This window comes from Chenopodium album, chromosome 22 (assembly GCF_948465745.1).
Source record: "Chenopodium album chromosome 22, dcCheAlbu1.1, whole genome shotgun sequence".
Lineage (NCBI taxonomy): Eukaryota > Viridiplantae > Streptophyta > Magnoliopsida > Caryophyllales > Amaranthaceae > Chenopodium > Chenopodium album.
The window spans coordinates 38,797,104-38,811,485 of NC_137855.1; the positions used below are offsets into that span (position 1 = coordinate 38,797,104).

A 14,382-nucleotide genomic window follows, 5' to 3' on the forward strand; every position below is an offset into this window, starting at 1 on the left:
CATATTATTTGCAACAATGGGGTAATATTTATGAGATATAAAATATTCCTTTGTTGCAAATAATATGAAACGGAGGTAGTACAAGTTAGGGATTTATTTATTAGGATGTCTGGAAAAACTACTTAATAAGCTAATACATATATCGACTAAGGCTTAATTAGTATAATTGGGGTCGTTGGGGATTTAATTTACTCGTACCCTTGAATTCATAAGATTGAATCCTCTCAATTGCGATACTTGGTGGTGATGATTCCAATCCTCACCTTTTCTCTTTCATGTGTCTGACTTGCAAATACTATATAGATCAAATTATAAAATAATATGAGGATTGATGAATTGAAGGTCTGGCTAGAGTCCTTTAAACCATTAAAGAAAAAAGCTATTACTTATGGAGTATTTAATTAAAATGCTATATTATATTTGTAGTTGACCAATTTAACAGACACTGCCTTTTTAAGTTTTTATATTAAGAGAGCTTAGATTGCCATTTCCTTTTGATAAATGAACAACTAATGGATTTTGGAATAGATTGACAGTTTGTATTATTCTTATAAACATACACCCTATGCTACATAGGGTACACATTCACATTAGAGATAGATTTAGGGCCTGTTCTCTTACGTTGAAATTTAGTTCAGTACAGTTCAGTTCAGTTCAGCTCAATTCAGTTCAGTTTAGTTCAACTCCTAATTTCCTTCTCTTATAAAATATTCATTTCAGTTCAGTTCAGTTCAGTTCAGCTCAGCTGAGTTTAGTTCAGTTCAATTCAGTACAGTTCAGTTCAGTTCAGTCAATGAGAACATGCCCTTAATCTATTCCGGCAACAGCATAGGGAAAATAGTATATACTACCTCCGTTAATTATTATGTGCAACAAGGGGTATTATTTGTGAGACATACAATATTCCTTTATTGCACATAATAATTAACAGAGGTTGTAATTTTTATCATTATTGAATTGATTTTCTAAGGGAATGTATTTGATCTTCAAGAATCTACTTCTTCAAGAATCTCTCTTGTAATCTCTTGGTACTAACAAGTTTTTCCACTTGTAAACGTTGAGTACTAGCATAACGAGCTGAGCCTCATGCTTCGTATTAGGGACCTTGTAATTCAAGTAATTAATTCAACATGCATGCAACTTACTTCCCTACAATTCAAGATACACACAAACTTCCATTATTAGTCATCTCTCAAAAGAAACCCTTAGCCTTAGTATTATATTTAAAATTTCAAACACACTTCATGCATGTATTGTCTCCAAATAAAGTAACCTTCTCACCATCCTTTTCCTTTTTGTTTTTTTAGAATATTAACTCCTACATTTTTGGAGTCAATTAACTAATTTCTTTCCTTTATATTCCCTTATAAATACCTTCATTGCCTCTATTACATCTTAAACCAACTTACTACAACATAACATCAAAACATCTATCTTTCCCTACCCTTACTCACCTCATCTCTTCCGCCTTCATCTCCTCGAATTCTTCTCAATAACTTACACGAAGATAATATCAAATGTCATCGAGGATGATGAAGATGGTAGTGAAGGCATTCGCCTTGATAGCCATCACCATGCTAATAGCCACCATCGCCTTCAATTCCATCACTATCAAATATGAACAACAAGACCACCCTAACGGAGAAAATAATAACATCGTGTTCCCTTCTAGGAGGGTTAGCAGGTTCCTAGTAGAGAGTGATTACAACCGTCATGGAAGAAGCTTAAAGCCCGCGGATCATTGTCACAAGGACTACGAGGTTTGCGACGCCACGTATGGGAAGAACTTCACGTGTTGTGGAAACAAGTGTTTTGATCTAACCATTGATCAGAAGAATTGTGGAGCTTGCCATAACAAGTGCAAGTTTACTAATGAATGTTGTGATGGAAAGTGCGTAGACAAAACCTATGATAAGAGACATTGTGGGAGGTGTAACAACAAGTGCTTGTCTGGTCAATTATGTGTTTATGGGTTGTGTGACTATGCTTGATTTAATTTACTACTTGTTCTTATGCAATTGTATAACATATTTTTGACCTATGATGGAAATTTTTTTCCGTATATAATATCTGATGCTACAATTATATTTATATCTTGTAACACCTTTATTACAACAAAATATATATATTGTTATTGTATATAAAATTTTGATCAAAATTTGTTCCTAATGTATGATCGGATCAAACTTTTATTTAGTATAATCTTCCAATTCAATCTCTAGCTAAACTTACTCGTGACGATTAATGAACTTATATAGTTTTATATATAGGAGAAATAATCAAACTATTTAAAGATAAACATAGTATAAGTATACGATACATTGCTGAGTAAAAGCACCTTTTAATCTTATGACAATCAAAATATGAACTTTCATAGGGGAAATCAATCTATTAAACGATGAACATAAGTATACAAATTATTGCTGATAACCTGAGTAACTTTGTTAAATCTTTTTGAAAAAAGCTTATGTTCAAACATAAGTATGGGAGAGTCCACCTTATAGTATTAATATATTTTTTTGTATGGAAATTTAATACTCGTACTTGTAATTGTATACTCACTTCGTCTCAAAATACATTACATTCAAATTGGGTGTCCGATTCTCATAGAGTTTGTTTACACTCTTTCTAAGTTCAGATAAAATAAGCCCATGAAAAATATATACTTTGTAATTTTAAATGATAATTAGTTAATTACATGCAATTTATATTAAAGAAATTTGTCACATATATGTCAGACCATCCACCTCTATAGGCATTAATTCGCGTTAAATGTGACAAACAAAAAAAAGAAAGAAAGGAACATTATTATATTGTTCTCATCAAAATAAATTTATTGTACAAAATCGATAACTGATAATGGTTTTTATTGATTGCAGCTTACTTATGGGTTAGAAGTATGTAATTACAAATTTTTGGTTGATTAGTATATTTTGTTATGTGAAGCTGATAATAAATTTGACTTTTTTTTTTTAAACATAAATTTGACTAATTAATTAAACTTAAACTGTATTCTATTGTTCAAATTAATAACTTTTACTAATTAAACCTTATTGCTGAAGAGTAAACCTATTGCTGAAGATCGAGAGTATTATGTAAGATTGAATAATGTAGCTAGGTATATATAGTAGGTATAGGACTATAGGTTAAACCTAGACATAGGTCACATACATCATTTTTTGTGTTCAATGATAGAGTATAAAACATATTCCTGGGCCTCAACCATTAGCTTAAGCTTTTGGTTGAGTTGGTCCTCTAACATGGTATCAAGAGCCAGCGTGACACAAAGGTCACGGGTTCGAATCTCATCCACCCCTCCTTTAAAGTGGAATTAATTCGCACCAGGTATGGGTGGGCCCATATTTCTGGGCCTCAACCATCAGCTTAAGCTTTTGGTTGAGTTGGTCCTCTAACATTCAAAGCCTCTATATTTGCAATTTTGAAATTATTCACATACATGTATTATATTTTTGGTTTTTTTCAAACAAGTTTTGTGAGTTAAAGGAAGTGAAAGATTACATATTTTTGTTAACACTAAAAGTTTACTATATATACAATAATAAACAAATAAATGAGAGTGATGAATAGCTCAAGTGGTTATAGGGGCGGAGCCAGAATTTATTAATTAGGGGGGCAAAATTTAATATATGTATTATTATCTCGTGCACAATTAATGAATAAAAGCTAAAAAAATGTTATGAGCAAATTTAAATAAATAAAAGATAAAAAAAATGTTATGAGCAAGCCTTGAACCTCTAGAATAGATCCCATTACTCTATTTCCAGCTCAACTATGACACACTACTTAACACAAATTATTGCAAAAATTTAATACATAACCAAAACCAAGGGGGAGGCCATGACCCACGCCAAGTTCTGCCATTGAGTTGTTAGAGCTTCCCTCCTGGTTCCAATGGATTTTGGGATCGATTCTCATCACCAGCCCTTATGGCTCTCTAAACACTAAAAAAAAAAAAACAAAGAAAATAAGATCAATCTAATTAGTCACACGATTAGTCACCCATTAGTTTTGTTGCTTAATTAATGTTGTTTTCCTTGCACCCTTTGAGTTGTTAACAGGAGATAGTTATTTTAATGTTATATTGACAACAGAAATAATAATGCTTCTCATTTCACACTTGTTTCATTCTTGAGGCTTAGCTTGCAATAGCTTGCATATTAGGTTTCTGCTTTACTTTATTGAGCTAGCCATTTTAACAATACGAGTACATGGAAGATGCATGGAGTTGACTTTAAGCTGATGTTTCCTGTAACAAGAAGCTGAACATACCCCACTTTATTATTTGATTAAGAACTCAAAAGTCAACCCTTTATTTGATAATAGATTGAAGAATAATGTACTCATTGATTTCATTCATAAGGACAAGGTCTTGACCTATGAGTAGTGTTAGCTTCCAATGGAAGAAATGAAAACACTAAACAAGTTCAAGTATATACGGAGTGTATGGAGTTTTTATAAAAGTAAGAAGCTAATTAATTACAAATGTGAAAATACTACTTAAAAGATTGATTGTAATAACATCAATTACATATGGCGTATATGTGGTTATAATTATTATTACTATACCTTACTAAAAGATTTATTGTAACATCAATTACACAAGGGGGCCGGGTTAGAGCTAAGTGAGGCAGATTTGGCAAATCAATAGTTTCCTTTTGCCAACGAACATCTAATGGATTTTGGAATAGACATACAGTATACTTTACACATTAATGTTAGGAGCTAGATGAAATTACTTAGTTATCCTTTTCGACCCTAACATAGGGAAAATGGTGCATGACTTATTGATGTGCTATTAGTTATTAATTAGAGAATATAATCTGATCTTCAAGAATCTTTTTCAAGAATCTCTTTTGTAATCTCTTGGTACTAAGCAGCCTTGTTCACTTTTAGACGTAGAATGAGCCTCATGCATGGTATTAGGGACCTTATTGTTAAAGTAATTTAAACATGCATGCAACTTAACTTATTACTTCCCTACAATTTAAGATACACACAAACTTCCATTTTTAGTTATCTCTAAAAAAAGCCTCTAGTATTCAAAGATTTCAAACACACCTTCCTTTTCCTTTTCCTTTTTAAGAATAGTTTACCAACTTTAAAGTCAACTACTTCGTTCTTTACTTTTTACACCCTTATAAATACATTCAATTCCTCTTAAATCTTAAACCAATTTACAACTCATCTTACCTCACTATTTCTATTTCCCCTTAGCTAGCTCACTTCAGCTTGCTTCCGCCTTCCTCACCTCGGATTCTTCTCAATAATTAAGAGAAGATGTCGAGGATGATGATGAAGGCAGTGAAGGCATTCGCCTTGATAGCTATCACCATGGTGATAGCCACCATTGCTTTCAATTCCATCAGTATCAAATACGATCACCAAGATTATAACCCTAACCCTAATGAAGAGGAGGAGAATATTTCTCTACTACTTCCTTCTAAGAGGGTTAGCCGGTTCCTAGCCGAGAGTGACTACAACCACCATGGAAGAAGCTTAAAGCCCGCGGATCATTGCCACAAGGACTACGAGGTTTGTGACATCAAGTATGGGACGAACTTCACATGTTGTGGAAACAAGTGTTTCGATCTCACCATTGATCAGAAGAACTGTGGAGGTTGCCATAGCAAGTGCAAGTTTACTAATGAATGTTGTGATGGAAAGTGCGTAGACAAAACCTATGATAAGAGACATTGTGGCAAATGTAACCACAAGTGTTTGGATGGACAATTATGTGTCTATGGATTGTGTGACTATGCTTGATTTAATACTTGCTCTTACGAAATTGTATACCATATTATGGATTTTTGGATGGAAAATTCTACGTATATCATTTGAGCTGCGCTAATATGTATAAGCATTATGTAACGTGAAATTCAGATCGTTTGTGGTCTCCTCATAAGAAGGGTCTCCTAATTAATAATGTTCCCTCTAATTATTGTCTTTATTAAAAAAAAAAAAAAAAAGAACATTTAATTTTGGCTGGAATAAACTTGTTCCAATTATATATAATCCGAGCTAAAGTAATAACGTTAAATCCTAAGAAAATTAACATCTGGTTAATACAAATCAATTATTTCTTGTTAATTCATAAGTTACTTATATTAATCATATGGGGTGTATGCTTGGTTGCTAGTCAATTATATATGATTATATAGCTAATTAATGATATGATGAATGCTAATTCTAATTTCTTTGATTTACTAGCTAGACTGCTTGTTGACATTATTTGATCATTCAAGCAACCCTCTTTCTTTGATGAAATAAAAGAAAGAGGGTTGCTTGAATGATCAAATAGACAGTCACATACATGTCATTTCTGTGCAGCAGAAAACATAATAAATATATACCATACATTAGGTTTTAATTTGTGCAGTGACTAGCCGCACATAGTATGACATTATGACCACACTTGTTTATAAAAATAATTATTTTTTGTTAATATGACTAACCCCTATTATTCATGGTGGTAGCCGTAATTTGCCCATAGAGTAAGCCCAATTCATTAGATAAGTAACATCAATTAATTTAAAATATAAGCGATCACTCTATTTGATCATTCAAGCAACCCTCTTTCTTTTATTTCGACTATTGAAATGTTAACTCTTTTTATTTATTAGAATAATCTCATTTTTCTATTACAGTAACCCCTAATCCGTCAAGGTAACCCCATTTGATCATTGTTGCAACTCCTATTACTTAAATTAGTGCAGGCTTATTTGTGGAATGGTCACACTATATTCTAATTTTTGTTAACCTTATTTTAAGGTTTAAAATCATGCATGGAAAAACGTGTTTATAAATGTATTAACCGAAATGAAATAGAGGAAGTATATATAAAGATTGCTCATGCATGACAATAATATGCATTTTCAATTCACCCAAACTCAGCTAAGATTGAATTATATGGACTGACAACTAAATTGATTTTATTGATTAATAAATCGATTTTATTGACCAAACAACTTATTTCAAATTATTGCAACTAATTTATGGATTAGAATAGTAACGTTTATAGATTACTTAATTATAAAAACTAAATTTTACTCGATTTAGGCCCTATTGGGCTTGTTATATCTTTTTGTAACTATCCCACAGTTATATTGTATACCGTACCATGCATACTTATTCACACCCATTTTTTAACTTTTACCTTTTCACTTGCGTTAAATCTTATACAAGACTATATGATCGTGTTGAGATCATAGAATCCTCATTCGTCAACTAGCAGTTCAGGTATACAAGAGATCATTAGAAATCTTTTTTTCATGGATCCTGTATCTTTAGCAATCCCTTGGTACTAAGCACATACACCCTTTCCCACTTTGAGATTTTGCCCCCTAATTTTTAGCACCTTTCATGTTACTATGTTAGGGACCCCATTTTAATCATGTTTTTCCTATTTAAAAAATTATTTAATAATTTAAATTTGTTTGATTATTTTTCTAGCCTTGCTTTCTCAGTAACTTTAAAATTCAAGTTACACACAAACTTTCAACTATAGTCATCTCGCCCCATGTTAATAAAAGTACCCTAATGATTCAAACACACTCCATGCATGCATCACGCCAAATTAACGTTACTCCTTAATTTATTAAATAAAACCTACCAAATTATTTAATTTAAGTCAAACTACTCTACACTTATTTTCTTATAAATACCTTTAACCACCTTAACACAACTAATTAAACTACTAAAACTAACCATCTTTATTTTCCTTGTTCTCCATACTCTCCTCCCTCTCTAATCATTTGTGATCCTTCACAACATCAATTAAAAATATGTCGTCGACAACAATGAAGACGACAATCAAGGCATGTGTTGTTGTAGTGATCACGATGACTATGGCCCTTATTGTTCTAAGTTCCTTTAGTAACAACTATTCGCAACAAGAACACCACGTCAATGAAGAACAAGGCAGCAACAACAACAACAACAACGCCGGGTTTCTCCCTTCTAAGAGGGTTAGCCGGTTCCTAGTTGAAAGTGATTACAACCGTCATGGAAGAAGCTTAAAGCCCGCGGACCATTGCCACAAGGACTACGAGGTTTGCGACGTCATGTATGGTAAGAACTTCACATGTTGTGGAAACAAGTGTTTTGATCTAACCATTGATCAGAAAAATTGTGGAGCTTGCCATAACAAGTGCAAGTTTACTCATGAATGTTGCGACGGAAAGTGCGTAGACAAAACCTATGATAAAAGACATTGTGGGAGGTGTAACAACAAGTGTATGGCAGGACAATTATGTGTTTATGGGATGTGTGATTATGCTTAATTAATCATTTTATACATATTAGTTCATTATTCATATCGTATTTAATTATTTTGTAAGACGGATATTTTGATCATCCGTTGAGCTAGTACATAAATTGTGATGAAAATTTGTTACTTCTATATACATGAAATTCTTTTGGCAATTAGCCAGATTTGAGATTTAAGAATGAGTTAAAATTTGTTATTGAATATCGTCAACTGTCTACTTTCATAGCACAATGTTTTAGAAGTTTTTTTTTTTTTTTTTTTTTTTTTGGTGTTTAGAGAGCCACGAGGACGGGTGACGAAAACCGCGGAAAGGGAGTTCTAACCACTTGAGCTATCTCTCACTCTCAAAGTTTATTTATTTGTTGCTTAAGATGATTCACATACATGTCCGTCTAAAGTTTGGTCCAACTTTCTTATTTTGAGCATCTCGTTGACTTTGCCCCATAAACTCATTAGTGCAGAAAGAATAAAATCGATGAAATTTAGAAAATGGCATGCAAGTTAAAAAAAAAGTGAAAATAATCGTTTCATATAAAGGACAAAGAAAATACCGGGTGATTCATTTATGATATTAAGTAGTCATCTAGATAATTACCTAATAATTTAATATACAAATTCGTATGTAGTAATAGCCAATGTTGTGTAGATATTGAGAAGACTCTAATGAAGAAAATAAAAGATTCATTAATTAATAAACAGAGTATGTTATTTTTGAAATTCATTGCAGCCCACTTGTGAGTGTCCCACATTGGAGAAAGAGAAGAGATGATTCCACTTTATAAGGTGGAGCGGTACCTCCTACAATTGTCAATTGGTTTTAGTAAGGATGAAATTTCTTGAATTCATAAGAAGACTAAAAAAATAAATTATAATAGCTAAAATATGTCTACTCATAACTCTAATCATCAACTCACGAATTTCTAAATTATTTCCCTCTAAATTTATAAGAATAAATTTTTTGTTAAAAAATAAATACGAAATTTTGATGAGATTGGTAGCTAGCCCCCCACCCAAAGGCTCTACAATCTACAAACAAGAAAATGGGCACTCAACTTGATCACCCAACCTTGGTTACTCTGATCTTGAGATCTGGCTTTAGGTTTATAGGACTTGTTTAGTAATTGGCCACAAATTATATGATTAATTTTCCCACCAAAATGCTAAATTTTAGATTTTTTTTTTTAAAAAAATCTGAATTTCTTTTAAAAAATTTGAAAAAATAAATAAATATCTATGAGTATATCCCTATCTCTTCTCTTATAAAAATTAGAAACTTCTCTTATGAATAGTGTAATGCCAATTATACCCTTCAAAATGTACATTTACATACATATCCTCATTAATATGTACATGCTATTTTTAATGAATAGTGTTTAGACAACTATACCCTCTAAAATATTTATGAACTTTTATGTTTTCATTAATATTAGTTGTCTTGAACATTTATACCACCTAAATATAGTTGTTTACATAATTTCTCTTATTGTTAATTTAACTAAATTTGTGACTTAAAAAAGCCAAACCAGAAAAACTTTCTAGATATGGCTAGCTATGACGCGCTACTGCGCTAGTAACATCAAAAACATCTTAAGAATAAACATTATTAATCCCAATACATATAACCATGTACTATATGTCTAGTCCATATTCATTTTAAGTCCAAGCATAGCTCGGGAATTAACTAGTTGTTAATATTACGCAGTACTCCGAATGTCATATATTGATAAGAATTACCGAACACTATCTCTTTTTGTGTTTACTTTATGGAAACAGAAATACAAGTTTCTCTAAGTGATAAACAAATATTGTTTATTACAAGACATTTTTTTAAATAAATTAACAACTTTTTCATTAATGTCGGCTCCACATTTGATGGTGATTGGATGAAATTGTTAATAAATTTACAAATTTGTCATGTGATAAACAAAAATTGTTTAACACTGAGATTAACTTGGGCAACATTTTTTTCCTTTTTTTTTTTATATATTTTTTTTATAAAAAAAATTTAATGGTGTAAGATGCAAAAAACGATGGAGTACGAATTTTTTCCAATATAATTACACTATTGTACGTGGCACTATTCTATTGCTGTTGGCATCATTAATTTAACATTTACTTGCGTTACATAATACGCATAACATAAACTAAGGAACCGAGTAATTTTATAATGCGTAATTCCAAAGTTTTGAGTTTAATTTACAGGCTAATTAATGATTAGCTTATTTCTTAACTAATTTTCTGATGATTTGCTCACTTCACAAAAAAACGTTTTTGCGCTTTGCTTCATATTATGGATTGACCAATTTATATTCTTTGGTGGTCGGTACTCCATGAATGAGCAACCCTTCTCCCTTTCTTTTTTGTGGTAAAGCATGATATATTAAATATGCTTAAGGGTCAAAATCTAATACTCCACTTTGTATTTTCTTTTTATTGGATTGCATTTCATGCATTAAAAACATTTTCTAAAATGATACTCCCTCCGACCCTCCGTTTCATAATGTTAGTCCCATATACTATTTTGGGCGTTTCAAAAAGATCTACCCATATTGCACATATTTCATTTATAACTTGATTTTTTTTGGAATTAATTGATTAAAGATTGATGACATGACTCTAAGTAAGGAGATTTTTACCTCAAATTATGCAATTATGACTTGTGCTTTCCTAATAAAAAATGAAAAAAGTTAAATAAGATAAACTAATTATGAATTATGTTGTACTATAATGTTAGATTCCAAATATATTTCTTTTCTTATTTTATGTGATTGATTTTACACGGGACTAACATTATGAAAAGATTGAGTATTAATAAATAATTAACTACTTTGTATATAATTATGTAATCATGCATCAATGGTTATTACTGATGTTTGTTTTATGTTTAATATATACCGTATACATTTTTATGTAAGCCATGCACGTTCATTTAAATTAAAATAAAGCGAAATGATGAACCACAATTTGACCTAATAAATTAGCCCAAATCTGAATCAAATAGCTTATCGCACAAATACAACAAAATTAGCTATCATTCGATTGACCTATTTGCCAACTAAATTAACCATTAGATAGGGAATAGGGGCACAAGTAAACCATGTTGAAAAACGGTGTGAAAATCAAACCTATTATTTGCATTATTCAATTCAATGTCTAATTATAAAACTTATATGGAGTTAATGAGAAATTAAGATCTATGTTCTAGTGATCGACTAGGATCCATTACACTTGGAAGCACCCTATATTTGACCCAATTATTTTACTATATACTAGTAAATAAATTGACTCCCCTCTTATTTATTTAATTAATTAACTCCTGAAGTTACAAAGAATATCTTTGAAAAGTAGTCACCTCCTTAATTTAGAATAAAAACCTCATTGGATTATACCACACTTCATGCATCCTTCCCCACAAAATCACCCTACAACGTTAACTCATTTTTTTTAACCACAATTTTCGCGTCAACTCTTTCCTTTATTCCCTCTATAAACCCCTTCTTCTCCTCAAACCATTCTTACCTCCCCTCTAACCCTTTAAAAGTTCATAAGCTATCATAACACAAATAACATAAAACTTACAACCCTTAGCATAACTCCTTTTGTTGACATTTTGAAACAAAATGTCGACAACGATGATTCGAAGGACTATCAAGGCAATAGCCTTGGTAGCAATCACCTTGGCAATGGTCATGGCAATAAGCTCCATCAACTTTAGCAACCAACAACACGAGCAAAACTTTGCTCGCGATTCAGGATATGTTGAGGACCATGTTGAAGAACAAGCCGAGGATGATCACTTGTTGCTCCCCTCTAAGAGGGTGAGCCGGTTCCTAGGTGAAGGTAACATTGATGATTTTCAACTCCATGGAAGAATCTTAAAGCCCGCGGATCATTGCCACAAGGATTACGAGGTTTGTGACATAAGGTATGGTAAGGACTTTACTTGTTGTGGAAACAAGTGTTTCGATCTCACCATTGATAAGAAGCATTGTGGATCTTGCCATAACAAGTGCAAGTTCACGCATGATTGCTGCGACGGAAAGTGCGTAGACAAAACCTATGACAAGAGGCATTGTGGGAGATGCAACTACAAGTGCAAGGAAGGACAATATTGTGTTTATGGGATGTGTGACTATGCTTGATTGATTTAAATCCCATTTTGAGTCATTATTTATTTGAGGTTTGTCATATTTATTTACCAAGTAATAAAGAGCCACAAATTTGTGGTGGATTATTTTCTGTTTTATGTTTTCATACAAAAAAAGTCTATGATTATACATACTCACAGTTTGTTTGATTATTCATACATATAAATCTATGTCTTGATATGATGATCTTCTGTGCTATCAAAACCAATAATGTACTATACATACATATAGCATTTAAATTTTCTCTATGTTGTAAAAAGACTTATTGCTTTGGCAATATTTTGTTGTTATAAATACTAATGTTGTGTTGTGTTATAGGGATTGGAAATGTCCATTTTTCTTCAGGAAAAGCATGATATTGATTTGATGAGGATACTTAAATAATTTGTGTATCGAGGTAATTTGAGTACGCGATTTTGTTTTCTAATTTTTTGGTTAAAAGTTAACCTAGGTCATCTTTTGATTATTCAAATAAAAGTAAACGTGATACAAGTAGCACTGCGCGATTACATGATACATTGTTCTCATTCTTGATTCATTATTAGTAATTCATCCTCCGTTTTTTTCTTTTTTTTCTTTATTTATTTATTTTATTTTATTTTATTTTTTTTGCCACTTTTTGTGTCAAAATAGCACAAAGGTGTTCCTTTTAACAATTTTATTGTTCATTGCATAGCTATTACAAATCGCTTGCGTAAAATTTAATTCAAAGGCTTATGGCAAACAATTTCTACTATGACCACCTTCTAAAACATCTACAACAATTTGCATGGCAATATAACTTTTACAAATTCCGCATACATTGTAGTATTTTTCCTAGAAGGAAGTTTTTTATTTAATTTGCAATGTCTTCTAATTTGCATATTGGTCTTACTTAATTTTTATTATCTTCTAATCACATGAGCACCTAATTAAAATACCAATTAAGCGTTCCTTACATATATAGTTACATGTTACAATAATAAAATAACAGTGGTAATATACTAAAATTAGGGAAATATATATTAATTAAAAGCGATTATTCTAGAAGTAAATAATAATACGAAGTAAGGCATATCAACGACTTGTATACAAAGTATAAATATATTGACACTTTTAATTTCAATTGTTTTGTTTTTATTGGCTTCAACTTTGTTCCTCAATTATTTTCTCTAATAATAACGAAAAAAATGAATATATTTTTAGAGGGCAAAAAATATTACTCCAATAACAAACGTGACTTATATGCAACAATTAGATCTCCTGGATAGTGTGTTTATGCAAAAGGCACAAAATTCCTTCACTATGCAAGATATGAGCTATCATTACAAAATTGTAAACCAAGTAATAATGCACAATTAGCACCAAAAATTAAGCATATTCCACATTATAGTTGCTTAATTAAGCAAAATCTTAAGATTAATTAATAAATTAATTAGATCAGAATCGCAGTCAATGTTGTAACACCAAAGTTTCTTAGAAAAAAAAAAATAATACGGAGTAATATGCATGGTACGTAGTATGTATGTATAATGAAATACAGCCTTCCAGATTTACGGTAAGCTTGTAAATTGTAGAAGAAAAAGCCAAAAAAGAAACCCAAAAATAAGAAAGCAAAACCTTGAATGTCACATAATTTTAATACAAGTATAAATATTATGTTTACGTGAAAACTAAAAAGAACCCATCTCCATTAAGTTCGCTTTGAACCACGTGTAACACTCGACCCAACAATAATAGTTTGCACAAATGATGGGAATTTTCACATGAATTCGTCGTCTGTTAGCAGTTAGCTAGCTAGCAACTAGCAAGAGAGTCAAAATGAGGCTACGCTAGCTAATAGTGTTATGAAAGTTGGAATTAATTAGAGATATTGACTTCCAAATACTAAGTTTTTTGGTGTTTAGATACCCACAAAGGCAGGGTGAAAAACGATCTCAAGATCTCCTGAATCGAAAGAAAAGCTCT

The 14,382-nt window shown here is 31.4% G+C and overlaps 4 protein-coding genes across 4 annotated transcripts; all 4 read left to right on the top strand.

The window, feature by feature from the left end:
- Nucleotides 1-1,426: 1,426 nt before the first annotated feature.
- Nucleotides 1,427-1,991, top strand: LOC145606124 (stigma-specific STIG1-like protein 3). The gene has a single exon (XM_081662178.1). It carries the CDS (start codon nucleotides 1,518-1,520, stop codon nucleotides 1,989-1,991), a length of 474 nt encoding a protein of 157 aa, XP_081518304.1. The 5' UTR covers nucleotides 1,427-1,517.
- Nucleotides 1,992-5,298: 3,307 nt separating this feature from the next.
- LOC145606118 (uncharacterized) lies at nucleotides 5,299-5,784 on the top strand. Its single transcript, XM_081662173.1, has one exon. It carries the CDS (start codon nucleotides 5,299-5,301, stop codon nucleotides 5,782-5,784), a length of 486 nt encoding a protein of 161 aa, XP_081518299.1.
- Nucleotides 5,785-7,802: 2,018 nt separating this feature from the next.
- LOC145606258 (uncharacterized) lies at nucleotides 7,803-8,405 on the top strand. Its single transcript, XM_081662287.1, has one exon. It carries the CDS (start codon nucleotides 7,803-7,805, stop codon nucleotides 8,298-8,300), a length of 498 nt encoding a protein of 165 aa, XP_081518413.1. The 3' UTR covers nucleotides 8,301-8,405.
- A 3,502-nt stretch (nucleotides 8,406-11,907) lies between these two features.
- On the top strand, nucleotides 11,908-12,518 carry LOC145605959 (stigma-specific STIG1-like protein 3). The gene has a single exon (XM_081662024.1). The coding sequence runs from the start codon at nucleotides 11,908-11,910 to the stop codon at nucleotides 12,427-12,429; it is 522 nt and encodes a 173-aa protein (XP_081518150.1). The 3' UTR covers nucleotides 12,430-12,518.
- The last annotated feature ends 1,864 nt before the right edge of the window (nucleotides 12,519-14,382 follow it).

Excerpts from the sequence above, each read along its gene's own strand:
- LOC145606124 (XM_081662178.1), top strand. The coding sequence starts at position 1,518 with ATGTCATCGAGGATGATGAAGATGGTAGTGAAGGCATTCGCCTTGATA.
- LOC145606118 (XM_081662173.1), top strand. The coding sequence starts at position 5,299 with ATGTCGAGGATGATGATGAAGGCAGTGAAGGCATTCGCCTTGATAGCT.
- LOC145606258 (XM_081662287.1), top strand. The coding sequence starts at position 7,803 with ATGTCGTCGACAACAATGAAGACGACAATCAAGGCATGTGTTGTTGTA.
- LOC145605959 (XM_081662024.1), top strand. The coding sequence starts at position 11,908 with ATGTCGACAACGATGATTCGAAGGACTATCAAGGCAATAGCCTTGGTA.